Consider the following 26915-nt stretch of genomic DNA (forward strand, 5'->3'; position numbering starts at 1 on the left):
ACTGGGCTTCTATGGCTGAGACCAGGGTTTTTGAACTCCAGGTTCTTGTGCTGAGACCTGGAGGGGCTTTGAGTGCTGTCTGCGGCAAGAGCAGCAGCAGCGTCTCTGGAGGCTGCTACTAAAGATTCCACCTGGAGAAAGCATTCGGGGAGCAGTTTGGCTCACCCTGTCCAGATGGCTACCTGGAATGCACACACATGCTCACACATATATGCAGCATGCACGCCTTTTGGCATTTGACTTTTTCATGAAATAATTGCTGGAAGGCTCCTTGGATTAGGTAACCCAGCGTTCCTTCCTGTCCCCTTGGGGCTGGGGGCGGGGGAGAGAACCAGCATTTAGCATCTGTCAGGCTGCTCCAGTTCCTTTGGGGCAATGATGGCCAGTCCAGGAGGGTTTGTGGGCTCCAAACAACCTTGGGAGCAGAACATGATATGAACAAGCCTTTCAGACTTCTCCTTCCTGCAGGTCAGCTGGCTGTGCATGCCCAGCCTCTGGGCCTCTTCCAGGCAGGCCAGGCTTGGGAAAAAGAAGGCCAATTAGGAAAGGTTTTTTGCACAAAGGAGGATATGTTCCCATTTTCATTTTAAATCAGCTTTATGATATAGCGAAAGCATAGAGTTAGCTTTGCCCATCATCCCATCGTCCTAAAGCAACACCTGTTTCCCTTCTTCCCTTTTCTGGTGATGGTTTGGGGTGTGCATTTGGAAGGGAGAACTATCTGGGTTCAGCCATGAAGAGCATTGAGAAGGAATAGGGGTAAGACCCCTGGCCTGCGGGTAGAGGCCAGTGACTGAGACTCTCATTGCGGGAGCGGGCGATTAGTCGCAAAGCCGCCCATTCCAGGATTTGGAGATTCAGCTCTAGCACACCCTTCTTTCTCTGTCTGCCCTTAGCCTCTCCAGGATCTCCTAACGGAGGTCCCTTGGTGGGTCGGGAGCCTCTACCGACCACTAGTGGGAAGGGCACGAAGATCTTGCTATACAGAGTAGGACTGGGAGGGGAGAGCGCATAGTCGCAGAGTCAGGGAGGGGACCTCACCACCTGTCTCCTCCCTGAGGTCTTAGAACAGATACAAGAAATTCCAGGCGAAGGACCCACAGGTGAGCGTGTGCCTGCGAGAGCCGTGGCCGCTGCATAGGGAGGGCCCCGCGGAGTGGAGCGGCAGCTCTGGGAGCTGTAGGTGTCCCCATTAGCGCGGGAGTCTCCGCCCCCGGAGGAACCTGGGCCTTGCGGGTGAGTCCCGAGCGAACGCGTCAGCCCGGGTGTGCTCTCTACGGTCCAGGGGGGCCAGGGCCTTCTTCGGGTGGGCCCGCCGCCCCTCCCGCAGGCCGCACGCCGCTCCTCCGGGGTCGCAGGGCTCAGTTAAGAGCCGGGGAGGGGAGAGGCTGGGCGAGCTCTCCCTCCGCACCGTCCCGCTGGGCGCCAGGGCAGGGGGTTGTCCCGGAGTCGTCCCCGGCTCCGCCCCCGAGGCCCCGCCCCGCGCCCGCCTCCCCGGCCGCCCCTCGAGCGAAGCCAGCCGCGGACGGCCAGTCGCGGCCCGGAGCTGCGGAGCTCGGATCTTCTCCCCCGTCTGGCCCGCTCTCGACCCGCGCGCTCTGCTGGGCCATGGAGCCGGCCCCCGACGCCCAGGAGGCGCGCACTGTGCGCGAGGCGCTGGGCCGCTACGAGGCGGCGCTGGAGGGTGCGGTGCGCGCGCTGCACGAGGACATGCAGGGGCTGCAGCGCGGCGTGGAGCGGCGAGTGGCAGAGGCGATGCGCCTGGCCGGCCCCCTGGCGCGCACGGTGGCCGACCTGCAGCGGGACAACCAGCGGCTGCAGGCGCAGCTCGAGCGCCTGACGCGCCAGGTGGAGGCGCTGGGCTTGGCCAGCGGGATGTCCCCGGTGCCCGGCACTCCCGGCACGCCCAGCCCTCCGCCCGCGCCCGGGGTTCCCGACCGCGCGCCCCGCCTGGGCAGCGCACGCTTCGCCAGCCACGCCACCTTCTCGCTGTCCGGCCGCGGCCAGGTGAGCCCGGGGGAGCGCGTGCGCTGGCGCCAGGGAGTGGGGCTCCGAACCGGGTGCCGCCCCTTCGCCCCGACTGCCTGCGTCTGCTCGCGTCTGCGGGGTTGGGGCCTTCACCGGCCGCTCGGACTAGGTGATGGGGGTCCTGCCGCCCCTCCGGAGTTGGAGAGGGCGGGGGGAGGACCGCTTAGCCTGCCAGCTGCACCTGTCTTGGTCCTCCGCCCTTTTTTAGAGCCAGGCTCTGTTTGCTCAGAGTCCTGTCTCCCTCTGTCCTCTGTCCCATGACATCAACGGCTTGGGCGCCGAAGTCCGGCCCCTGACTGTTCAGCACTGCCTGGAGCCACGCGGGGCATGTTGGAATGGTCGACACCCCTGCCTGACCCCCACCCTCCATTCACGCTCCCCTGCGTTGCCGCTTCACTGAGGCCTGACGGCTCCGGTTATTGATTAACTCAGATCGAGAACTCAGGCCCCTGGATGGGTGGGGAGGGGGGCCAAGGGGGACGCGATCAGCAGCGGCTTTTGGGAACTCTCCATCGCAGGGGGCAAATCCCTTACCGTGAAGGGAGAGAGGTGGAAACCCGCCTTGAGCCGTGTCTAGATTCCTCGGGTCAGTGACTAGCCAGAGGCCCACACCACGTGGGGATGGGGCGGAGACCGACGTGGACCAGTCACTACCTTGCGCATGGGCCACCCAGAGCAGTTAGAATGTTTCCATGGTGTGTGCAGTGGCCCTTTGGTGGGATTTTCCATCCTGATCAGGCATGTGCTCTCGGGTTGGGTTCCCAGGATCTGGGGCTGTGTAGCCTGCACCTGCTCCCTCCTTGGTGCAATCCCTGGGGCTCTCAGATTTCCCGCTGTGGGCTGGGCTGGACCTCAGGGGGCCTGGAGGAGGGTATCAGACTGGGCCTTCCCCCTGGAGGTCCCATCCAGGATGGGAGATGGCCCCAGACAAAGTTTGGGCAGCCAGAGATGTTTTGCTCCAAACACAGTAGTTAGCCCCTTCTCAGTGGGTATCTCAAGCAAGGCTTTGTGCTGGGGGCCTGGGGCTTGCTGCTACTGGTGCAGATGGGGGTGGGGTGGGGGCTGTGCAGGAAGCCTCAGAAAGGCTGAAAGTACTCACTGGTGAGTGCAGCCTCGAGGTATGCGAGTGGAGTGGGCAGTGGCGAATGCCCCTAGTGTGCTGGGCAGAGGAGTTGGGCTTTGTCCGGCCTGTAAGAAGTTCTTAAACATGTCATGGTGGCAGAACCCGGGAGTGTCCCAGTGCTCCGTGTGAAATGTCTGGAAATGTGGATACACTTAAGTCTGTCTTATGAACATGACACTCTACATGACCATGGTCTAAAATCACCACTGTGAGCTCACACGTGCCTCATCAACTGTGTCATCGGTTGTTTCTGAGGTTTTATTTGAACATGCATTTGCTATTTGTCTGCTCATAGCAGCAGCTGTCCAAATTAAAAAAAAAATGTCAGGTTCACATGTACATGTAGATGTGTGTGTACACACAAAGAGAAAGAGAGAGAGAGACAGAGAGACAGAGAGAGAGAGAGAGAGAGAGACAGAGAGAGAGAGAGAGGGAATTCTCTCCAGTCGTGATTTTTGTCAATGGAGATTAGCCATTGTTCACTGGCACCAAGCTAGTCCACTGGGTTAGGAGTTGGTGGGTGAAGCTCAGGATGAGGGTCTTCTTTGTGTCTGGCAAGCCCTCTAAGGGGTGGATGGAAGGTGGAGGGTGGCTGGAGGTGGGTAACTTGATTGTGATGGTCCAAGGAGAAAGGAAAGGTCTGAGCTGGGCCGTGGGCCTTGGTGTGTAGAGGGGCTGCCTTGGACAGGGTTTCAGAGGGGGAATGAGCAGATGGGGTAGTCTCAGAGGGGAGCTCTGACTTGGGGGACTGCTGGGTCACAGATCTGGGGTGAGATGCTGGGTTCCACCCGGGTCGTGCTGAACATAAGCAGACTATGGGAACTCCAGGTGAAGCTGTCCCAGAGCAGGTGGATTCATGGATCTGGTACTCCAGACAGCGAGCAAGCCTGGAGATTAGGGAGCTCTCTGGGCAGAAGCAAAGAGTCTGAAGGAAATAAAAACCAGACCGGGGAACTGCCAGGGAGTGAGGAGGACCTGAGTGCACTCTCAGCAAACCCGAGAAGGAACCCTCCTGGAAGAAGAGGCTGGGGTCAGCGAGGATGCGTCGGCCTGTTGGGGAGTGAGGATGGAGACCCAGGCACCCAGGGGTGTGAGCAGCAAGGGTAGCTGAGCACTGTGGGTGGAACATGGCTATGGTCCCCAGTTGGGTTAGAGGCTCTGCACCCCTTGAGCCCTGGCTCCTGGGGCCTGAGGCAGCTGCCGCTGGGCTGACCCCCGAAGCACCAATCCCCATCTCTCTTGCTGTCCTCCGTCTCAGGAGCATTGTCACAGCCTCCAGACCAGTGTCCAGCATTGAGAGGAGGGACTGTGTGGAGCCATCCCCATGCCCTGGCTCGTGTCCTGTGACCAGCACCATGTGATCAAGAGCTTGGTCACACACAAGGGGCCAGGGCTCAGGGTGAGACTGGAGTGTGGACCATGGACAGAGAGTCACAGCCGCACACCAGGCTGCTGGGTGTCTGACCTCTCAGACTTTGTGTCTGTGTAGTGGGGGTCTGGGTGGGACAGTCTCATCCCATCCACATGAGCCAGGGATGGCTGTACTACCTGGCATTGTAGAGGTTGGTGTCACACTACCCCTCTGTAACAAGCAATGACATTTAGAGACCCAGTTCCTTTCAAACTGGGGACTGAAGGATTGGAGGTAGATTGTCTCCAATATATAAATGTCCCCTGAACTCAATACAGGAAGGGTTGATCAAGTAATCCTGTCTGGCTGGGAGCAGGGAGCTGGGAGCCAGCTTGGGGCCGGGGGTGGATGGTGGCAGCTTGAGGCCAGGCCCAGGCCTCAGCAGGTTGGGCCACAGCTGTGGCCTGGAAATGTCATCCTCAGCTGAGCTGGAGCCACTGGGTCCCTATGCCCGAGGCAGCGGAGGCCCCAGGAACAGCTGCCAGGAGCCCCATGTCAGAGGCCCGACCATGAAAGAAGCCAGACTCGCCTTATCTGCCTTCCTTTCCCAGACACACTGTGCGATAAGAGAGTTAAATGCTTTAGGGAGAGGTTTGAATTAAGTCCTTTCAAACGGTGGTGTGAGTGGAGGAGGGCCGGGTCAGCAGTGTGAACTGTCTTAGGATGGGGCTCTGGCCCTGCATGGGTCTCGTCCCCATGGATGGGCCCGTGCAGATCAGGCAGCACCCAGAAGGCCTGAAATATTCTTCCTTCCCCTACAAAAATGTCTAAAAGCTTTTCCAATAAGAAGGTCCCTGAAATCAGACTTAGCTCATCACCCTTCCGCCTTTCCCGTGAGTGTCTCAGGCCTGGGCTCCCTCATGGGACACCTCCCCTTTCTCAAAACAAAGCCGAGCTGGGGAATCTTGGGGGGTACCAGGCCAGCTCAACAGGACCTGTCCCCAGCCCCAGGGCTCTCCAGCGATTTCTGCCCGGGTCCCAGCATACCGAGGCCCCTCCCTGGTTTCCTTCCGCATGATGGCGACAGGCTGCCCCCATCAAAGGAGAGCATTAACCCGCTGGGGACTCTGCGGGGACAGCTCATTCCAGCCCAGCCCTTTGGTTGAAGAGCTCTGAGTTCTGTGAAGGTCCCACTGGGTGGCGACCCCAGTCCCCCGCCTTTTCCTCACACTCATTGGCTAAGACAGATCCCGTGGGGCCGGGGCTCATACTGACCCAGGTCCTGGAAGACAACTTTGCCTTGAGTTGTCCTCTCTGCCCCCTAGAAGGCCAGAGCACTTTGTGGACAGAGCCCTGGTTTGGGGTGGGAGACCCGAGTCCCGTACTTTGGCTCTGCCACTACCTTTAGTCATGGTGTGGGGTTTAGGGGTTCCCCCTGCCCCGCCCCATGTCTTGCTTTCCCCATCTGTGTGATGATGGCTTGGAGGGTGGTCCCAGAATAGCCCCTTGCGCCTTGACCTAAGGCGCAGGCAGACCCCTTTCCCCAGGTGACGAATGCTTCTAGTCATGGGGCAGGGGAGCTTGGGAGTCTGGGCTCAGCCCCACACCCCAGCCTGCAGTAGCCCAGCCCCTTCCCCTCCTCCCTTTGCCGGAGAACCCTTAGCAGTGATCTAACCAGAATAGAACTTACTCCCAGTCTGGTGTAGCGCCTGGTCCCCTGGGGCATCATGGGGGTTGTTGAGGGGGCTGCAACGTGCAGGGACAGGCATCTGTGGAGGACCCCCCACCCACCCATAGAGAAACATATTTCCTGGGAAAATGGTTTCACCCTCAGCCTTTCTCCCCAGGGCCCCGCCTGGACCTGTGGAACCTGTCAGACGAGAGCAGGGTGGGTGAGGGGGCACGGAGACCCCAGAGCCTGGTGACCGTGGGGGCCGGGGTTCCAGCTGGACTGGCTGGTTCTCCTCCTCCTGCCGACATGGTCTACACGGCCACGGCATGGCTCTAGGGGCACCCATTCTGCTCTGCGTGCTGGGAGACGCCCTGTGCTTTTCTTGCGTTCCTGAGAATGGGCCTGGCCTCTCCTCCTCCCACTCTTGAATCAAGAGCTGAGGGGTCACCTCCTCTCCAAGGCTGGCTCTTCCCAGGCTCTGGGTCCTATCTGCTGTGAGCTCCCCAGTGACCCCACTCTGCAGATGCTCCCCTCACCTTTCTCAGCCTATAAATGTGGTCTTGCCTCTTCCTTCTGGAAAAACCCCTCAGACCCTTTCCCCTGGCTTCGCTCAGGGCTAAAGTTACTGTGCTGTCTTCATTTCTCTGGGACCTCTCTGCTAGGCCATCTCCTGTCCCCCGACCTCCTGTCCCCCACCCCATGCTTCTGATCACCCATGACCTCTTCTTTTGCTGAACCCAGTGGATGCCTGGTTGGATTTCCTCTTCACCTTTTCCTCAACCCCAGGCTGCCTTTGGACGCACCTGGCTGTTTTTTTTTTTTTTTTTTTTTGAGACAGAGTCTCGCTCTGTTGCTCAGGCTGGAGTGCAGTGGTGCAATCTTGGCTCACTGCAACCTCCATCTCCTGGGTTTAAGCAATTCTCGTGCCTCAGCCTCCTGAGTAGCTGGGACTACAGGCACCCACCACCATGCCTAGCTAATTGTTGTATTTTTAGTAGAGATGGGGTTTCACCACGTTGGCCAGGCTGGTCTTGAACTCGTGACCTCAAGTGATCCACCCGCCTCGGCCTCCCAAAGTGCTAGGATGACAGGCGTGAGCCACCGCGCCTGGCCCCGTGCCTGGCTTCTTGACTCCCTTCCTTCCTGGCCTTGGCTTTCTCACCATTCTTCAGGGGCTCCTCCTACATCTCTGGCTGCTCCTCATTCTCTGCAGACTGCTCTGTTGCTTCCTGAAATGTGGGGGCCTCATCCTAGGGCCTCTAAGCTGCTTTTCCTCTGCTGGGCTTCCAGGAGCCCAGTGGATGCCCCTGACTTCTGTTTTTCCATGTTCATCCTTCTTTTCTCTTAAACTCCAGACTCAAAAATCCAGCTACCTCCTCAGCTCCCTGATGCTCCAGGTGCCCCAGGCCCTCAACATGTCCCAACTGAAACCCTCATTTAGCCCCTAAACCTGCCCTGACCCACCAAGTCTGGGCTTGGGAGAGGCTTGGCACCCTTCCTCTTCCATGTCCACCCAGTCTCCCAGCCAGATCCCTTTTCCCCAAAGCTCCGAGTCCTTCTTGCCCGTGGCCCTCCCAGTGCCCCATCTCCCCTCCCCAGGTTCCTGCCCAGGACCAGTGAAGTGTCTTGCCATCTGGTCTCCACTCTCTGGCATCTTCTGAAGGGTGTGCCTGAAACACAGAGCCGAGGACCTTGGGCTCCTTCTTGTCTAAGGCATCAAGTACCCAGGGCCGGCAGCTTGGGCGGCAGGGCCGGCAGCTTGGGCGGCAGGGCACTTCTCCATCTGCCTGCGTCCTGGACGGGCGTGATCAGGATACCTGTGCCTTGATGTCTCTCTGCAAAAGCAGACACTAATCACTCTGCTGGGTGTGCCCTCCCTTGCTCCTCCACCTGGCTCACTCTGGATGTGGCTTAGGCACCCCTGCCTCTGAGAAGCCCTCCTTGCCCCACTGGGTCAGATGAAGCCTGTGTGAGGCATCCTTATCCTGACACGGCCCCCTCTGTTCACCAGCCTGGCTCCCCTCCCGGACTGATTCCCCCACGGCAGGATGGCACCTCCCACACTGGTTGCAAGAGGAGCTGAGCCATCTGGGGCCAGGGATGCATCATCATTTGCCTGGGAACCTTGTAGACCAGGAGGCATCTGGGAGAGGCACAGCCGACCTCTCAAGCCACTCGTCCTGGGCTCGTGGTGGAGGCCCCACCAGCCCCACAGACACTTTCGGCCGTTCACATGCCCTGGCTGTGAGGAGGGCAGGACCAAGGTTGAGGACTTCTCTCCTGGCCACACATCCCAGCTGTTTTTTGCTGTATAACTTTGGGCAGGGCACATGCCCTCTGGGAGTCCTCGGGCCCCATCTCTTAAATGGCTCTGGCAGCACCTACCGGGGAGGACAGTTGCTATAAGTGGTGTTTATATGGTGTTGCTATAAGGATAGCACCAGAAAAGGGGCTGGATGTTTGGTAGATGCCGAGTGGCACTTGCCTAGCCTGCTCCCGTTTCTCAAACAGGGAAACAGACCCAGAGGGGAACTGATGTGGCACAGGTCACGTGGGTGGGTGGCAGCACAGCCTGGATCCCAGGCTCCCCACTGGCTCTTGGCCTTGGCTGTCTTGTCTGCCCCCACCTGCCCCACCCACTACTACTGCCCAGCTGGGATGGATGAGTCGCACGGAGCTGATCAGGCGCTTGCACTCTGCATAGCCGGGTAAATCTTGTGTCCCCGCCTCCCATGCAAAGACCTCATCGTGATCAGGGCTCTGTGGCTCATCGTTGGCCCAGAAGGACCTGGTGCCACTGGTTCCTGCTGCCCCTGCACGGGTAGCCATGCCGAACTGGCCCAGCTGAGAGGGGCAAGGGGTGAGGCACTCCTGACCCCATCATCTGGTCCAGCCTGGGGGAAAAGGTGAGGTGGCCTAATGTCATTGGAAACCTCCATCTTGACTTCTGTCCTCAGCTTTTTGGGACTCTGGGAGGAGCCCAGTGGAGGTGTTTGCCTCCCAGGATCACAGGGGCTCAGCAGTTGGAGTGGGGCCATCCCAGCTTTTGCTGTGTGACTTGGCCCATCACTTTCTTCCTGGGGGCTGTTTTCTGTCAACATGATTGGTGTTTTGCCAGAACAGGAGGGGATTTGGGGGTGGGCAGCTTTTGGGGGTGGGCAGCTGGCCCTAGCTGATGGGGTCTCGGTGACATTTGTGTCTCTGTAGAGTTTGGATCACGATGAGGCCAGTGAGTCGGAGATGAGAAAGACCTCAAACTCCTGCATCATGGAAAATGGGCACCAGCCGGGGGCAGGTAGGGCTGACAGCAGAGGAGGGGTGGCTGGGTAGGTTTAGGGGTTAAGTAAGGCCTGTGCCAGGCTGGCCCTTGGCCTGGCATCGGGCGGACTCTATCCTGAACCCCAGCAGGGAGAGAGGCTGCCAGGAGAGCAGCGTCATTCAGTAGAACTTGTGAAACACAGAGGGAAGTTGGGAGATCTCAGGAGGTAGTGAGCTCTCCTGTTTCTAGAGGAAAGCAAATAGAGGCTGAGGAGCCGACTAGTATTTATTAAGCTGGCCATGAGGGGAAGTTGAGAAAAATCAATTCTGGTTGGAGCAGTAAGATATCCCTGGTAGGGGAGGTCAGAGAGGCTGGAGCAGTCAGGGAGGCCTTCCTAGAGGAGGTGGGAGGAGGGCCCAGGGAGGCTAGAGCCCTCCTGGGAGGTCTCAGGCCCCTGTGGCTGCCACAGCTGACCACCCACCCATGCTGGTCACATGTTCCAGGTCCAGGCGATGGACCCCCTGAGATTGCCCAAAACTTCTCAGCACCAGATCCCCCCAGGCCTCGTCCTGTGAGCCTCTCCTTGCGGCTGCCCCACCAGCCAGTCACGGCCATCACCCGAGTCTCTGACAGGTTCTCTGGGGAGACCTCAGCTGCGGCTCTATCACCCACGTCTGCTGCCACCCTGGGGGGCCTCAACCCAAGCCCCAGCGAGGTCATCACGCCCTGGACTCCCAGTCCTAGCGGTATGAGCTGGAGAGCGTGGCCTTGGGGAGACCTCCCCTTGGGATGGGAGAAGGAAGGCCGGGGCTGGGGAGAGGGAGTCGGTGGGTGACATGGAAAACGAGGGGCTAAGCCCAGCCCTGCCTCTGCCTGCCATGTCAGCCCCTTCCCTTAGCCCATCCTCCCGGGCTACTGCCCAGAGATGCTGTGAAATAGCGTCATCCCCTGGTGGGGGCGACCGTGGCTTTTATTACAGTTGGAAGGTGGCCTCTTGCCCTGCACGTTGGGCACTGTCCCCTCCCTCAAGGCCCCAGGCCTGACTTGGGCCTGTGGCCAGTCCTCCGTGGTATGTCATGGGGGAAGCCGTGTGGGCCTCTATAGGGAGGGTTTGGGAGCAGTGTTCGCTGGATACGTGGCACGGGCCCTGGGCTCTGTGCTCTCAAGACCAGGGCGGGGACAGTTGAAAAGACCTCTTTGATGTTGTTGCTGTGTGTGCCCATCCTCCTTTCTCCTCCACTGTCTGCTGAGGCAGGGCCAGCTTAGCCCAGAAGGTTAGCTCATCCATGCAGTGATTCCAGGTAAATGAGGCAGGGCTGGGTCAGAGGAAGGGAGGCTATGGCGGGCCCTCCCTGGGGCCAGGGTTTGTTACTTCTCTCCCTCTCTCTTCCACAGAGAAGAATTCCTCTTTCACGCGGTCTGTGCCAAGCTCTGGCTACGGGGCAGTGACAGCAAGCAAACACAGCAATAGGTGAGTCAGGGCCCGTGTTCCTGTGGGGTCGCTGCGCCCCAGGTGTCTTCTCTGCTTTGGACGCAGGCCGCCCAGGGTTGGCCCTGGGGTTGGTGCCTCCAGGTAAGGCTCAGGGCTGGATCTCGGGAGCACTGGGCGGCAGGATGGGGGGAAGGTCTGAGCAGGGGGAGTGAGGCAGTGGGCCTCGGTGGAGAGTTTCATTTGGAGAAATATGGTCACAGGCTGGTTTCTTTGTGGGCCCTTCAAGTCAGTCAAAAGATTGGAGGAGTGGCCGGGCGCGGTGGCTCACGCCTGTAATCCCAGCACTTTGGGAGGTTGAGGTGGGTGGATCACCTGAGGTCAAGCGTTCAAGACCAGACTGGCCAACATGGTGAAATGCTGTCTCCACTAAAAATACAAAAATTAGCTGGGCATGGTGGTGGGTGCCTGTAATCCCAGCTACTTGGGATGCTGAGGCAGGAGAATCGCTTGAACTCGGGAAGCGGAGTTTGCAGTGAGCCAAGATGGTGCCACTGCTCTCCAGCCTAGGTAACAGAGTGAGGCTCTGTCTACAAAAAATAAATAAATAAATAAATAAATAAATAACAAAAAAATATTGGAGGAGGCCTCTCAGCCGGCAGGAGGGAGAGGACAGGAGCTTTGTCTTCTTCCATCCCAGCCAGCTGGGGTCCCTCAGAGCCCGGAACTTCCTGCCCATGGGCTGCGAGCAGGGGCAGGTGAGCAGGTCCTTCCCTGTGGCACAGGCCTCCCCCCAGCCAGCCAGCGGGACTGTGATTGGGGATGGGGGTAGGGTAGCAGGCTTGGCTTTTTTTTTTTCCTTAATAATAAAAGGAGAATTGTGACTTTCTGGCAAACCGTTCTGGGGAAAACAAAGGGGGTCTTATCGCATGGTGGTGGAGGCGGGAGGCCTGGTCCCTCCGGGGCTGGTTCTGAGCACACCTCCTGCCTGAGGAGCGGGTCCCTCTGTCCTCCCCAGGCATTGACACCTGCAAAGGGGTGGTTATGTCCAGATCGGGCCCAGCGTCTCCTGAGTTGAGCCTATTGGCCAGTCCCTCCAGCCAGCACAATTCAGAAAACCTGTCAAACCAGCTAGGGACCGGAGCAAGGGGGCCTCTTCTCTGAGCGCCCATCACGGTGCAGGCTGCCTTGTCCACACTCAGTGCAATGGAGACCTTGGGGCCTGGTGAGCTAGTGATGGCTGCTGGGCCCAGGTCCCAACTCGGCGATTCTTTCCTCAGCCCACTGCTGGTGACACCACCCCAGTCGCCCGTGTCCCCGCAGCCGCCAGCCGTAACTCAGGTCCATCGGCAGGGGGAGCGTCGCAGGGAGCTGGTGAGGTCGCAGACGCTGCCCCGCACCTCGGAGGCGCAGGCCCGGAAGGCATTGTTTGAGAAGTGGGAGCAGGAAGCGGCGGCCGGCAAGTACGGATGCCCACTCACAGACAGGCCCGGCCCCACGGTGTGCCCAGACCCAGACGGGGGTTGGGTGGGTGCAGCAGAGCAAGGTTCAGCCCTGTCCTGTTCCCCAGGGCGCTGTTGCCCAGGACAAGATCTCTTGGGCAAGGCACAAAGTTAGGGCTGGGCCACAGGGCAGCTTGGGGGGACAGGGGACCCCAGTTGTTGGGGGAAGAAGGCTGTGAGGCAGGGAGCCAGGAAGGCCTGGTGAGAGCCCCTCTCTCCTCCTCCATTCCCGAGGCCCCCTGTCCTGTCTCTGGTGCCGCCAGGCTGCCCTCACACCCACATTCCCCAGGGGTTGTGGCTCCTCTGGTTTCTGGGCATGACTGGGGACTGGATGGGGACTGGGATTCCTGGCCAGAGCTGGGAGCCCCAGCATGGGGTTGGTCTTGCCCGAGGACCGAAGGTGATGCCACGGGGCCGAGTGGCCTCCAGCCTGCTACTAGGTCTCGAGAGACGGCTCCTCTGGCTCCAGCCCACCTTTGCATATTCAGCCAGTCCTCGTGTCAGTGCATGGTATTGATGCCTGCTGTGTGCAGAGTGTGGCCCAAGCGTGGTATTGATGTCTGCTGTGTGCAGGGTGTGGCCCAAGCATGGTATTGATGCCTGCTGTGTGCAGAATGTGGCCCAAGCGTGGTATTGATGCCTGCTGTGTGCAGAGTGTGGCCCAAGCATGGTATTGATGTCTGCTGTGTGCAGGGTGTGGCCCAAGCGTGGTATTGATGCCTGCTGTGTGCAGGATGTGGCCCAAGCGTGGTATTGATGCCTGCTGTGTGCAGGATGTGGCCCAAGCATGGTATTGATGTTGGCTGTGTGCAGGGTGTGGCCCAAGCATGGTATTGATGCCTGCTGTGTGCAGAATGTGGCCCAAGCGTGGTATTGATGCCTGCTGTGTACAGGGTGTGGCCCAGGCCTTGTGGGATAATGAAGACGACAGCCAGTCCCTGCTCGACTCTAGTGAGGGGGACTGACCCAGGACATCTCCCCACTGGCCCCAAACAACCTGGTCTAGGCCATTAGGGACTGTCCTTGGGGCCCAGAAGAGGAACTCATCCCTCCTGGCTAGGAAAGAGCCATCAGGGAAGGAGGCACCCCATTAAGAGGGGAGCTCAGAAGGAGGGGTGGGAGGAAGGAACTGGGAAAGGTGTTCCAAAGCAGAAGGCAGGGGCCTAGGGCCATGTGAGCCAAGGTCTTCTGTCTCAGGATTCCCAAGTGACCCCTGCTTCCTGGATGGGGAATAAACAGGGGACCTGGAGGGCTGTAGGGGTGTGGATGGTCCTGCCACATACCATCAAAGGAGGCTGTGTCGCTGGTATATGGGCCGTGCCGTGGACGTGGGCACAGCTGAGCCCACGTGTGCCACCAGCATCTCCCCTGGGTGAGCAGAGCAGGTGGGAGCACCCTCCCTGGTGGTGCCGGGACAGCCTCCCCTGCCCCAGACCCGCACTGGGAGATGGCAGCTGGAGGGGCCCCCGCAGCAGGCCTGCCGTCTCTCCGCAGGGGGAAAGGCGAGGCCCGGGCCAGGCTGAAGCGGTCGCAGAGCTTCGGCGTGGCCAGCGCCAGCAGCATCAAGCAGATTCTGCTCGAGTGGTGCCGCAGCAAGACGCTGGGCTACCAGGTGAGCCCTGGCTCCCCTCCGGCTGCTGGGACGCCCCAGCCAAAAGCTTGACCAAGCGTCGCCCCTGTCCTTGTTCTCCCGCCTGGGCAGGAGCCCGCTGAGGCTGGGGTTAAGGGGTAGGAACCACGGTAATTACGCCTTCCGAGTGCGTGCCCAGCTGCCCTCCCGCACTGACCCCACTCACCCTGTTGCAGCACGTGGACCTGCAGAACTTCTCCTCCAGCTGGAGCGACGGCATGGCCTTCTGCGCCCTGGTACACTCCTTCTTCCCCGATGCCTTTGACTACAACTCCCTGAGCCCCACGCAGCGGCAGAAGAACTTCGAGCTGGCCTTCACCATGGCCGAGTGAGTATGGTGGCTCCTGCTGGCTACCAGCCCCAGCCCAGTCCCTGAGCCCAACTTCTTCCCCAGGTGGGGCATGGGGGCGAGTGGGATGTCGGGCCGCTGTCTGCAAAGCTGAAGGACCCTGGGGCCATGTGGTCTGTGTACCTCTTGTGCAGATGGGAAGACTGAGGCCTGGAGAGGGATTTTCCCAGAGTCACACAGCACTCAGTGGTGGAGGGGGACTCTGTTCCTGGGGACCTGCCCTTTTTGCTAGGTGCCCAGCTTCTGAGGTGCACTCTGGGAAACCAGCCACAGACCAGGCATGAAGGGCAGCAGGACAGGGTCCCCCAAAGCTCTGAATCTGTCCTCTCTGGGCTGATGGAGAGATGCCGTTGCTTGTATGAGCCACAGCTGCCAGTTAGCAAGGAACTGGATACGACCTGGGCCACTTAAAAGGAGATTTTTGCTTCCAATAAGATGTTCCTTCCCGAAATGGTGTTCTGGCATTTATTGTGAAATTGCCTAGCTTCTTAGGTCCCACCTCTAGGGTTAAGATTTGGGGGTGGCTCTGGGGTCAGGAGGCACCTGGAAAGCCAGTTCGGGATTTGGTTTTTGGCCGAGGGCCTCAGGAGAGTGGGCAAAGTCAGGTCTGTCTGCCAGGGCTCCAGCGGGGGACAGGGGCACAGTCAAGAACTGGGCGAGGAGAGTTTAATAAAGGGACCCTTTACAAAGGTGTGGGCAGGAATGAGGTCGTGGGTCAGGCCTCATGCAGCAGCCTCGGGATAACAGCAGTGTGGCGGATCCCAGCCCGTGGCCTGGGTGCGGAGGACTGTCTGATAAGAGCTGCGCTTTGGGCAAATGGTTGCAGTCAGCTTGCTGCGACTTGGCAGGGAGGGAGCTGTGGATAAGTGTCCCAACCTCATTCCCCTCCTGCCTCACGCCAGGGCCTCATGGTGACTGAACCCAATCTGAAGACAGAGGGCCAGGGCTGTGGTTCATCCTGGCCCCCAGGGCAGGGAGCAGGACACAGATGAGTGGTGTTCGGGGCTGCCCAATGCTAAGCTCTCTGAAGCCCAGAGAGAAGTAAGGCCGTCCCCAAAGCCGAGTCTTCTGGAGGGCGCGTTTGTTATTCTCTCCCTGCCTTTGTGCCTTGTGTTGTCAGCCTCTGACGTCGGTCTACAACCGACCTTGTTTGTTTCTGGTCTGAGTCCTCAGTGCCCACATTTAAGAGTGGTCCTTGGCTGGGCACGGTGGCTCCCACCTGTAATCCTAGCACTTGGGGAGGCCAAGGTGGGTGGATTGCCTGAGCTCAGGAGTTCGAGACCAGCTTGGCCAACACGATGAAACCCTGTCTCTACTAAAATACAAAAAATTAGCCAGGCATGGTGGCAGGCGCCTGGAGTCCCAGCTACTCAGGAGGCTGAGGCAGGAGAATTGTTAGAACCCAAGAGAAAGAGGTTGCAGTGAGCTGAGATCGCACCACTGCACTCCAGCCTGGGTGGCAGAGTGAGACTCCATCTCTTAAAAAAAAAAAAAAAAAAGTGGTCCTCATGGGCTTGTTGGGTTAAAGGAGCCTCACCCCAGGCCTCACCTGCCTTCCTCATTCCTTTCCCAGCCCAACCACCAACCACCTGGCCCCGGCCCTGGCCCACCACCCCGGCCCCTGAGCCTGGCCAGGGAAAGAATCAGAGCCAGTGGGTCTTGTAACCTGCACTTGGTATTGTAAGTCTCGCTTTGACCTGAGACAGCTGCCCCTCTCTGGGGCAGCAACTCTGTCTCCGAGGGCAGAATCGAGACTGGCTCTGAGCTCCTTAGCCTGAGTTTTTGGAATATCGGTATCAGCCCTGTTATGTTGCCTTGGATGACGCGCTTGGACTCAGCCCCCTGGGGTCACAAGAACTCCTTGTATACTTTAAAAGCCTTTCTGTCTTGGCTGCTTGGGGTTAGCTGTCATCCTAATTGCAGAAACAGCTCTGGAGGAGCGTGTTGTGCAACTGGATCCAGACGATGGTGAGGTGGAGCCAAGGGGAATGGGTGGTGCAGGGAGCGGGCAGCTCATGAGGATGGGGCCCAGCTGCCGAAGCCCAGACGTGGCAACCGTCAATCAGACTGTCAGAGGACACAGGGTCAGGGTATCGGGGTGGATACCCCAGCACCCACCCCAGCGGCAAGGTCACTCCAGCACCCACCCCAGTGGCAAGATCATCCCAGCACCCACCCCAGCAGTGAGGTCATCCCAGCACCCACCCCAGCGGTGAGGTCATCCCAGCACCCACCCCAGCGGTGAGGTCATCCCAGCACCCACCCCAGCGGCAAGGTCACTCCAGCACCCACCCCAGTGGCAAGATCATCCTAGCACCCACCCCAGCAGTGAGGTCATCCTAGCACCCACCCCAGCAGTGAGGTCATCCTAGCACCCACCCCAGCCGCAAGGCCATCCTAGCACCCACTCCAGTGGCGAGGCCACTCCAGCACCCACCCCAGCGGCAAGGTCATCCTAGCACCCACTCCAGCAGTGATGTCACCCCAGCACCGCACCCCAGCGGCAAGGTCACTCTAGCACCCACCCCAGCGGTGAGATCATCCTAGCACCCACTCTAGCGGCAAGGCTGTCCTAGCACCCACCCCAGCGGCAAGGTCACTCTAGCACCCACCCCAGCGGTGAGGTCATCCTAGCACCCACTCCAGTGGCGAGGCCATCCTAGGACCCGCTCCAGCGGCGAGGTCACCCCCACACCCACCCCAGGGTGAGGCCACACTGTCTTGCCGGATTCTTCCTTGTCTAAGTCCAGTGATGCCCGCTTATGCCCTGGTCACCTTGGTCACCCTCTGCCCTAGACCAGGCTAGGCTGTGGCAGGGAGAGGGATGCCCCGGGCCATGGGGTGGTGGCCCCATGCCCCAGCCTGCAGGGAACACAGCTCCCCTTGGCAGCCAGAACCAGAGCGATTCCGGGCTGTGTTTCCCCAGCACGAGGTTTGAGTTCAGGGAGCTTCTAGACTCCAAACAGATGTTTCTTCTATTCCCAGCTTGGTGGGGTGATGGGGAGGCAGCGGCGGAGGCTGGTCCAGGTTTTGCCTTCTGCCTTCCCGGAGCACACAGCAGGGTAAAAACGTGGGCCCCGCCTCCCCGTGGCCTGGGCCTGCTCCAGCTGTGGAGGGGGCAGGGAGGATGGGTCTGATGAAGCCGCTGAGATGAGTTCTTGCTTTTCTGCTGACTCGAGGGCGTGGGGAGGGGCGTCCACCGCAGGCCTGTGCGTGGGGGGTCGGGGGAGTTTGCTCAGAGCCTGGGAAGAGGCCTCCCCTCATGACTCATCCGTAAGATTATCTCCCAGGTACTAGGGGGAGAGGGCTGGGAAGACTGGCTCGCCTGCCTGGGGCCTCTGGGGAGGACGACAGCTTGGATCACCTCCTTTCTTGGACAATAGGCTGGTTAGAAGAGCTGGCGGGAAAGCGCAGGGACACCTGCCTGAGGGTACTAGCTGTCGGTGTCCTCACCGACGTTCCTGAGGTTTGCGGCAAAGGCTGAGCAGACGCGCACATGCTGCTAAAGCCACCCAGGGTCGTGCAGGCAGCAGGACCACAGAGCTAAGAAAGGCAGCCTGGGGGCAGGCAGGGTGGGATGAGAGGAGCCTGGGGTCTGACAGTGACAACTTCTGGAAGGGAAAGGAGGACACAGGTCCCCAAACCACGGGTTCACCTTGCATGAGGAATGAAGCATTTCCCCGAGCAAGTGCCTTAAAGGCACAAGGATCAAGGATGCACCAGGGACCTTTGGAGTAAAAGTGGTGTGTGCTGCCCTTCCCCAACCCCCACCTGATAATTTATGGTCCCAGAGATTCCCGGTGGCCTAATCTGTGTGAATGATGCGGTGTTGACAGCACAGTGAGCTTCCCTTGCCTGACAGGTGTTCAGGGTCTGGAACGAGGGAGGACCAGCCCCTTTTATGGAAGGGGCTGAGTCGGGCGGGCGCCTGACCCTTCTGCACCCGTCCTTTCCACCTCTGCAGAGGCCCAGTGCAGGACGTGCAGCCCCAGGCTTCCCGCTTGCCCTGCGGGGAATGTGTCCTGCTCTCGGGTTACGCTGGAGCAGAAGGGCCTTCCAGGCTATTTGTAGTGCCCATGTGTCTCTGTCTAAAACCAGATAGGAGGCAGTAGTCCCAGTCCTGGCATCCTGGTCTGCATTTAGAGCAGGCTTAAAAAAATAAAAATAACCCCCAAGCCCATCCTCCAGCTCCCTTACAGGACAGCCCTGTGGTAGCTGAAGCTCACAATAGACAGGAGTAGGAGAAAACCCTTTCAGCCTTTTCCCCACCCCACTGATGCGGGGCGTAAGCAAAGGCACTTTAAAAATGGTCGTCGGGATTGGCCGCGCACAGTGGCTCATGCCTGCGATCCAATCCCAGGACTTTGGGAGGCCAAGGCAGGTGGATTGCTTGAGCTTAGGAGTTTGAGACCAGCTTGGGCAACGTGGCAAGACCTCACCTTTACAGAAAATACAAAAAATTATCTTGGTGTGGTGGTGCACACCTGTGGTCCCAGCTACTTGGGAGGCTGAAGTGGGAGGATCGTTTGAGCCCGGATGGCAGAGATTGCAGTGAACCCAGATGTTGCCACTGCACTCCAGCCTGGGCAACAGAGTGAGACCTCATCTCAAAAAAAAAACATGTAGTCAGCCCATGTTAACTCTGGTTCTTGCTATGGAATGGCATTTAAAGTGATTTTTACTTTCTCCTTTGAACTTTCTGTTTGAATGATTGATTGATTGATTGATTGATTGACACAAGATCACACTTTGTCTCCCAGGCTGGAATACAGTGGTGCAATCACAGCTCACTGTAGCCTCAGACTCCCAAGCTCAAGTGATCCTCCTGCCTCGGCCCCCCAAGTAGCTGGGACTACAGGCACACACTCCCACACTTGGCTATTTTTTTTTTTTTAGAGATGGGGTCTCACTATGTTGGCCAGGCTGGTCTCAAACTCCTGGCCTCAAGTGATCCTCCCGTCTCAGCCTCCCAAAGCACTGGGATTACAGGCATGAACCACCGCACTTGGCCTGTTTGAATCATTAAAACAAACCTGTATCATTTTTACAAAAGCAGTTGTTGTTTTTCTTTAATTTAAAAGGCAATTGGGACCTCTAATATTTGGAGACTCAAACATTTTTTATAAATGTCAATGCTGATCATCACTTTCTTTTTCTCCTGTCTCCCGAGTTTTGTCCAGCCTATGTCTGCAGCTTCCAGGAATCTTGCCATCACAGGTCAAATATCCCTTATCCAAAATGGCCTGGGACCAGAAGTGTTTTGGATTTTAGATTTTGGAATATTTGCATTATATAATACTTACTGGTTGAGCATCCCAAATTTAAAAAATCCAAAGGCTCAAAAGTCTGAAACTTTTTGAGTGCCAGACACAATGCTCAAAGGAAATGCTCACTGGCGCATTTTGGATTCGGTACGATGAACCTGTGCCATTGAAGCTGGCGCCATGTCTCTGAGAGAGAGTGCTCCTTTTGCAGGGACAATCTGAGGTGGAAGGCAGGTGCTTTTTTTTTTTTTTTTTGAGATGAAGTTTCGTTCTTGTTGCCCAGGCTGGAGTGCAGTGGAATAATCTCAGCTCACTGCAACTTCCACCTCCTGGATTTAAGCGATTTTCCTGCCTCAGCCTCCCGAGTAGCTGGGATTACAGGCATGCGCCACCATGCCCAGCTAATTTTTGTATTTCTAGTAGAGATGGAGTTTCACCATGTTGGCCAGGCTGGTCTTGAACTCCTGACCTCAGGTGATCCTCTCGCCTCAGCCTCCCAAAGTGCTGGGATTACAGGCATGAGCCACGGCACCTAGCTAATTTTTGTATTTTTAGTAGAGACGGGGTTTTGCCATGTTGCCCAGGCTGGTCACGAACTCCTGACCTCAGGTGATCCATGGAAGGCAGGTGCCCTTGAAGGTCTGCTGTGAGCTGTGCTTCAAACACACACATTCTGCCTGTGGGAGGCGGAATTTGGAGCTCCCCAGGAAAAGAAGTGGGTGAAGAGCAAAGGTGGCAGGTGAAGAAAAGAGGGAGCCAGGAGACGGTGGTTGCGTGTTGCATATTGTGACCCCTCCCTGCTCCCCTAGGAACCCCTATACTCTCATGTACTCAACTTAGAAATAACAACAGTGGGGACCAGATGGATCATGGCCCAGTGCTCTGGTTGCCTGCTGGGGAAGCTGGCGATCTGGACAGCGGAGGATGACACAGGGCATGGCATCCACTCCCATCCTGACTGCCACCCTGGACTTGAAGACTTGCCACCAGGGCAGGGGCCCACCAGGGGTCATTATCTGAGGGTAAATGCAGCCTCTAGAACGAGGAGGGGGTCAGCTTGCTGTCTTCTGCAGAGGCTGGACAACACCCGGAAAATGCCGGCAATTCTGAGGGCCTCCTGTGAAGTGGGTTAGGGAGTGGCAAGACCTGGTTCAGAGAGGTGGGTCCTGGGTATCCTTTGTGGGGACAGTTAAGGAACCAGAGCTGTTTAGTTCAGAGAAAGACATGGAAGGAAGGTTTTCTTCTGGCGTGTGAAGGGTTCTTACATGGGGGAAAAAATTAGACTGAGAATAAGTAGCCTTATGGGGTCAGTAGGTAGAAAGTACACACAGGCACAAACAGCTTAAGAAATGTTAGAAGAACTTTCTCGTGGTCAGAGCATCTGCAGAGGGTTCTGAGCTGTCCTTGGAGGAAATTGGGTCCCCTTTCCCTGGACCCTGAGATGAACAAGCTGAGGCAGGGCCTTTATAGCGGTGATTGGTGCTTCTGATGGGGGTGTTTGGATGGTTGGAGGTCCTAGAGTCCTCATGCTGTCCCTACTTAACATGTGGCACCACTGAGGCCACCGCTGTCAGTGCTGATAACCAGAGCATGTGTGGAGCCTGTTTCTACACACCTGGGATCCTCCAAATAGCAGGTGTGGGAGTGGAGGTGCCCCAGCTGTGTGGCAGGTGGAAAGGAGGGCACCAGATATGAAATGATCGCTCAGGAAGGTGAACTCAGGTCCCCAGCCTCTCTGAACTCAGATTTTCTTTTCTTTCCTTTTTTTTTTTTTCTTGAGATAGAATCTCACTCTGTCGCCCAGGCTGGAGTGCAGTGGCGTGATCTTGGCTCACTGCAACCTCTGCCTCCCGAGTTCAAGTGATTCTCCTGCCTCAGCCCCCCGAGTAGCTGGGACTGCAGGCATACGCCACCACACCCAGCTAATTTTTGTATTTTTAGTAGAGACAGGGTTTCACCATGTTGGCCAGGCTGGTCTCCAACTCCTGACCTCAAATGATCTGCCCACCTCAGCCTCTTAAAATGTTGGGATGACAGGCATGAGCCACCGCGCCCAGCCTGAACTCAGATTTTTCAATCCTTTATCGTCGACAAAGCACCTTTGCATGCCTGCTCGCATCAGAGGGCCAACTTCCCTGACATCGAGCCCTGCCCTGGCCTGTCCCAGGGAGAAAGGGTGCCCGCTCATTGGGCCAAACCCACTCATCACCCCACAAAGCCTGTTGGATTCACTTACAGGCCACCCGCTACAACTCCAAGCAGGAGGTGGGGAGGGGATCCAGGACAGATGTCTCCATTTCGCCTTGACATTTGGTTTCTGATAGGAGGCCTGGCGTCCAGCCAGCACAGCAGAGCAGGGCCTGCGGGTAATGTTACAGTCTTGTCTCTGGAGCACACAGCCGCGTGAGTCCTGGTAGAAAGTGCTGAGTGCGTCGTGCCAAACTGGGATGGGTCAAAGGAGTCTTGCTCGCTCACTGGGGTCTCCCCTCTGGCTGGGCTCTCTGGGGAACAAGATGCATAAAGACACATTGTGGAATCACAGCCTCACAACAGGCCCACTGGGAGGGACAGCAGAGGTGGTATTCTGATTTTTTTCTTTTTTTTTTTTTTGAGACGAAGTCTCGCTCTGTCACCAGGCTGGAGTGCAGTAGCACGATCTCGGCTCACTGCAACCTCCACCTCCTGGGTTCAAGCGATTCTCCAGCCTCAGTCTCCCAAGTAGCTGGGATTTCAGGCGTGCACCACCATGCCTGGCTAATTTTGTGTTTTTAGTAGAGACAGGGTTTCACCATGTTGGTCAGGCTGGTTTGGAACTCCTGGCCTCAGGCGATCTGCCCGCCTCGGCTTCCTAAAGTGCCGGGATTACAGGTGTGAGCCACCGTGCCCGGCCAGTATTCCGATTTTGTGCTAAGGAAATGGGCACAGAACAGTGAAGCAATGGGAGGAGTCGGGGTTTGAACTCTACTGTTTTGATCTCACATTCAGGCCTCTTCTCTGTGATCCACCCTGCTTCTTAAAGCAAGGCATGATCATCAAAATGGCAACAAGAATAATCTCTGACTTTTTTGTTTGTTTTTGTTTTGTTTTTTTTTGAGACAGGGTCTGGCTCTGTACCCCAGGCTGGAGTGCAGTGGTGCAATCTGGGCTCACTGCAGCCTCCACCTCCTGGCCTCAAGTGATCCTCTCACCTCAGCCTCGAGTAGCTGGGACTACAGGTGCACACCACCATGCCTGGCTAATTTTTAAAACTTTTGATAGAGACGGAGTTTTGCTGTGTTGTCCAGGCTGGTCTCAAACTCCCAGGCTCAAGTGATCCTCCTGCCTCGGCCTTCCAAAGTGCTGGGATGACAGGCATGAGCCACTGTGCCCGGCCTAATCTTTAACATTTATTAGCTCTTTCATTGTGCCCTTTGCTGTTCCACCTGATTTGCATGGGTTTATAATTTTCATACCACTCTTTCGAGGTGGATATAATTCACAGATGGAGAAACTGAAGCCCGGAGAAATGAAGTGTGTTGCCCACAGATATACAGCTCGGAAGAGATGGAGCTGGGATTTCAACCCTGACAGCCATGCGCTTATTGATGGAAAAAAAAAAAAAGACTGGAGACCCCTGGAACTACAAAAGTACACACAGCTGCTGAAGGAAGGGGCACTGACAATCGGGCCAAGTGCGATCGTTTTTGCCTTTTTGGTTCTGCCCGATAATGTCAGGCCGGCTCCATCTGGTGCCCAGGGCACCCAGGCATACTGTAACCAGAGTCAGAGGAGGCAGGGGGCGCAGGGCTGGGCATTCCAGAGGCTGGCTGTTGTTATTTCAGGACTCGCTGCTGAGATGAGCAGGGCGATGTGTCTTGACTGTTGATGTTCCTCCTCCCACGTCCACGAGGCCTTCAGCCTCCCTCTGAGCCCCAGTGAAAGGCCACAGTGTACACACGAGTCTAAACCAGTGAGCCAAAAGTTAAACCAGTATTTCCCAGGGCAGGAGGCAGAGGGCCCTGGGGGGCTGGGGGGTGAGGCGGCAATGATTTTAAGCAATCTTTTTTTTTTTTTTTTTGAGACGGAGTCTTTCTTGCTCTGCCCCCAGGCTGGAGTGCAATCGCAGGATCTCGGCTCACTGCAACCTCTGCCTCCTGGGTTCAAGCAATTCTCCTGCCTCAGCCTCCCGAGTAGCTGGGACTACAGGCGCCCGCCACCACGCCTGGCTAATTTTTTGTATTTTTAGCAGAGACGGGGTTTCACTATATTGGCCAGGATGGTCTCAATCTCTTGACCTTGTGATCTGCCCTCCTTGGCCTCCCAAAGTGCTGGGATTACAGGTGTGATAAGCAATCTTTTAAACTGCCAGATATGACTCATTAGTAGACTGTAAAATCAATTTAGTGCCTCATGACCAGCATTTTTTTTTTTTTTGAGACAAAGTCTCGCTCTTGTCCCCCAGGCTGGAGTGCAGTGGCGCAATCTCGGCTCACTGCAACCTCCGCCTCCCGGGTTCAAGCGATTCTCCTGCCTCAGCCTCCCGAGTAGCTGGGATCACAGGTGCCTGCCACCACGTCCAGCTAAGTTTTGTATTTTTAGTAGAGACAGGGTTTCACCTTGTTGGCCAGGCTGGTCTCGAACTCCTGACCTCAGGTGATCTGCCCGCCTCGGCCTCTCAACGTGCTGGGATTACAGGCGTGAGCCACCACGCCCGGCCATGACCAGCATTTTAAAGAGGTGGGGTTGGGGAGGGGGCAGGGGAGAGAAATAAACACGAAGTATCATGAGAAAATACAGGTAGTGGTAAAGGTAAGTATTTCTGTGAAACTTTATTTCCACATACATGTAAGCATGTGCTGGACCATGATAAAAATATCTTCCTTACTCTGGGTCACAGTAAAAAAAAAAGGTCTAAAAGCACTTTCAGGAAGTAAATGGGTAATTTATTTTTTGCTTTATTAGTTTTACATTTATTTTAATAACTTGGTGTTCCATATACTATTGATATTTATTTATTTATTTATTGTTGAGACAGAGTTTCACTCCATCGCCCAGGCTGCAGTGCAGTGGCGCGATACCTTCGCCTCTTGGGTCCACGCAATTTTCCTGTCTCAGCCTCCCCGAGTAGCTGGGACTACAGGCACACGCCACCACGCCCGGCTAATTTTTGTATTTTTAGTAAAGACAAGGTTTCACCATATTGGTCAGGCTGGTCTCGAACTCCTGACCTCAGGTGACCCGCCTGCCTCAGCCTCCCAAAGTGCTGGGATTACAGGTGTGAGCCACCACATCCAGCCTACTTTTTTTTTTTTAACTTAAATATAGTTTCACTTCAAATTTAAATATAATATGCCAGGTACTGTGGGCGCCTGTGCCTGTAATCACAGCTACTCAGGAGGCTGAGGTGGGAAGATTGCTTGAGGCAGGCGTTCAAGACCAGTCTGGGTAACATAGTGAGACCCCATCTCTACAAAACTATTTTTAAAAAACTAGCTGGGCCGGGCGTGGTGTCTCACGCCTGTAATCCCAGCACTTTGGGAGGCCAAGGCAGGTGGATCACCTGAGGTCAGGAGATCGAGACCAGCCTGGCCAACGTGGTGAAACCTTGTCTCTACTAAAAATACAAAAAAAAAATTAGCCAGGCGTGGTGGCAGACACCTGTAATCCCAGCTACTCGGGAGGCTGAGACAGGAGAATCGCTCGAACCCGGGAGGCAGAGGTTGCAGTGAGCCAAGATTGTGCCACTGCACTCCAGCCTGGGCAACAAGAGCAAAACTCTTGTCTCAAAAACAAAACAAAAAAACAAACAACTAGCTGGGCATGGTGGTGTGTGCCTGGAATCACAGCTACTTGGGAAGACAAGGCGTGAGGATCACTTGGGCCTAGGAGATCGAGGCTGCAGTAAGCTAGGATCGTGCCGCTGTACTCATGCCTGGGCAACAGAGCAAGCCCCTGTCTCTAAAGAAAACCCCAAATTAAATAAAGTAAGCCTGTTTAAATGAAAACATGAATTGTACAGGTGGCTCATAAATCTGGGAGTTTGGGAAACACTGTATTGGAGTCAGTGACTCCAAGGGTTCTGCCAGGGTTATCTGAATTCCCCGCTGGTGGGTCCTTGGGAACCTCTGGCTGCAGGCTGAGCTCTGTTCCCGGGACCGAGACACCGGCCCTGTCGCGGCTGTGGGGCTGGCTGATGGCTGGGACCGCCGTTCTGACGGGGCTTGTGTGTTTCAGGAATCTGGCCAACTGTGAGCGCCTCATCGAAGTGGAGGACATGATGGTGATGGGCCGCAAGCCGGACCCCATGTGTGTCTTCACCTACGTCCAGTCGCTGTACAACCACCTGCGTCGCTTCGAGTAAAGCCCCTGAGCCTGGATTGCCAAAGAGCAGCCCCAGGAAGAGGCCGGGGGTCCGCTTGCGATTCCCCAGCCAGGATGCCCCCAGGAGCCTTGCCGTTTGGTGTGAGCGCGCTGTTTGTTCTGTGGCATGTGACCGCACTCCCCTTCGAGCCCAGCTGTGTTACTGATTAAAAGTACTGCTGAGCTGTGGTCCGACAGCGCTGATCACAGCCAAGGGCTCGGAGGAAAAGGAAAAATTATGAGAGAGAGAGAGACATTGGTGCTAAGTAATGATCTTCCTAAAGAAATGCTTGTGTTTATAGCTTCCAGAATGCTAATCTACAATTTTCCCTCTGGTGAATTCGATACATCGGCTTTACAGGGTTACAGTGATTACCAAGTGTTTTTTTTTATCAAAATACCCAGAGTTTTTTACTTCCTCACGCGATTGTAGGTTCCTCTCCTCCCTCCCTCTGGGCCACTGCCAGGAAACAGAGAGACCGCTTAATCAGCAGCTTGACAAAGAAGACCGCAAGTCTTGGGAAGAAACAGTTTAATCACTCCCAAGTCCTGGGCAACAGATGACCTTCAAGTCACCTCCGCTCTCCGGGGAGATGGGAAGGCTCTCCTCTTGGTCCCAAAGTCCTCCTGTTCTTCCCAGGAGGCCCCACAAGTGTTTGGCTAAGCACAGGCTCTCGGGAATTTAACACTGTTGGGGAAGGAATAGGCCCTTTGTGCTGAGAGAGAGTTTTTATTCACATCTTTTTTAGGGGATTTGCTGCAGATATTTATAAAAAGTAACTCCCTCTGTACCACTGACCCATTTGTACATAAAAAAGATGTGTTGAATTTTGCTTGGGGTTTGTCATTTCTGTTTGGGAGATGGGAGTTCTGTGAATAAGAGACTTTGCACACCTTCCAAGTGAATATCCACTACATTCCACCCCTGTTCCTGCACTTAAATCACTGGCCTGGAAAGTTGAAGATGGC

The 26915-nt window shown here is 56.6% G+C and overlaps 1 protein-coding gene across 3 annotated transcripts; it reads left to right on the plus strand.

Moving 5' to 3' along the window:
* Positions 1-1004: 1004 nt before the first annotated feature.
* SMTNL2 (smoothelin like 2) lies at positions 1005-26779 on the plus strand. 3 transcript variants are annotated; one of them, XM_004058318.5, is made up of 8 exons: positions 1005-1103; positions 9382-9469; positions 9937-10179; positions 10829-10904; positions 12143-12325; positions 13859-13976; positions 14171-14322; positions 25821-26779. In XM_004058318.5, exons 2-8 carry the CDS (start codon positions 9415-9417, stop codon positions 25945-25947), a joined length of 954 nt encoding a protein of 317 aa, XP_004058366.4. In that variant the 5' UTR covers positions 1005-1103; positions 9382-9414; the 3' UTR covers positions 25948-26779. The 3 variants fall into 3 exon arrangements, with proteins under 3 accessions (XP_004058366.4, XP_004058367.4, XP_018868453.4); XM_004058319.5 differs by lacking the exon at positions 1005-1103 and adding an exon at positions 1503-2007; XM_019012908.4 differs by lacking the exons at positions 1005-1103; positions 9937-10179 and adding an exon at positions 1503-2007.
* Positions 26780-26915: the final 136 nt, after the last annotated feature.

This window comes from Gorilla gorilla, chromosome 19, assembly GCF_029281585.2.
Source record: "Gorilla gorilla gorilla isolate KB3781 chromosome 19, NHGRI_mGorGor1-v2.1_pri, whole genome shotgun sequence".
Taxonomy (NCBI): domain Eukaryota; kingdom Metazoa; phylum Chordata; class Mammalia; order Primates; family Hominidae; genus Gorilla; species Gorilla gorilla.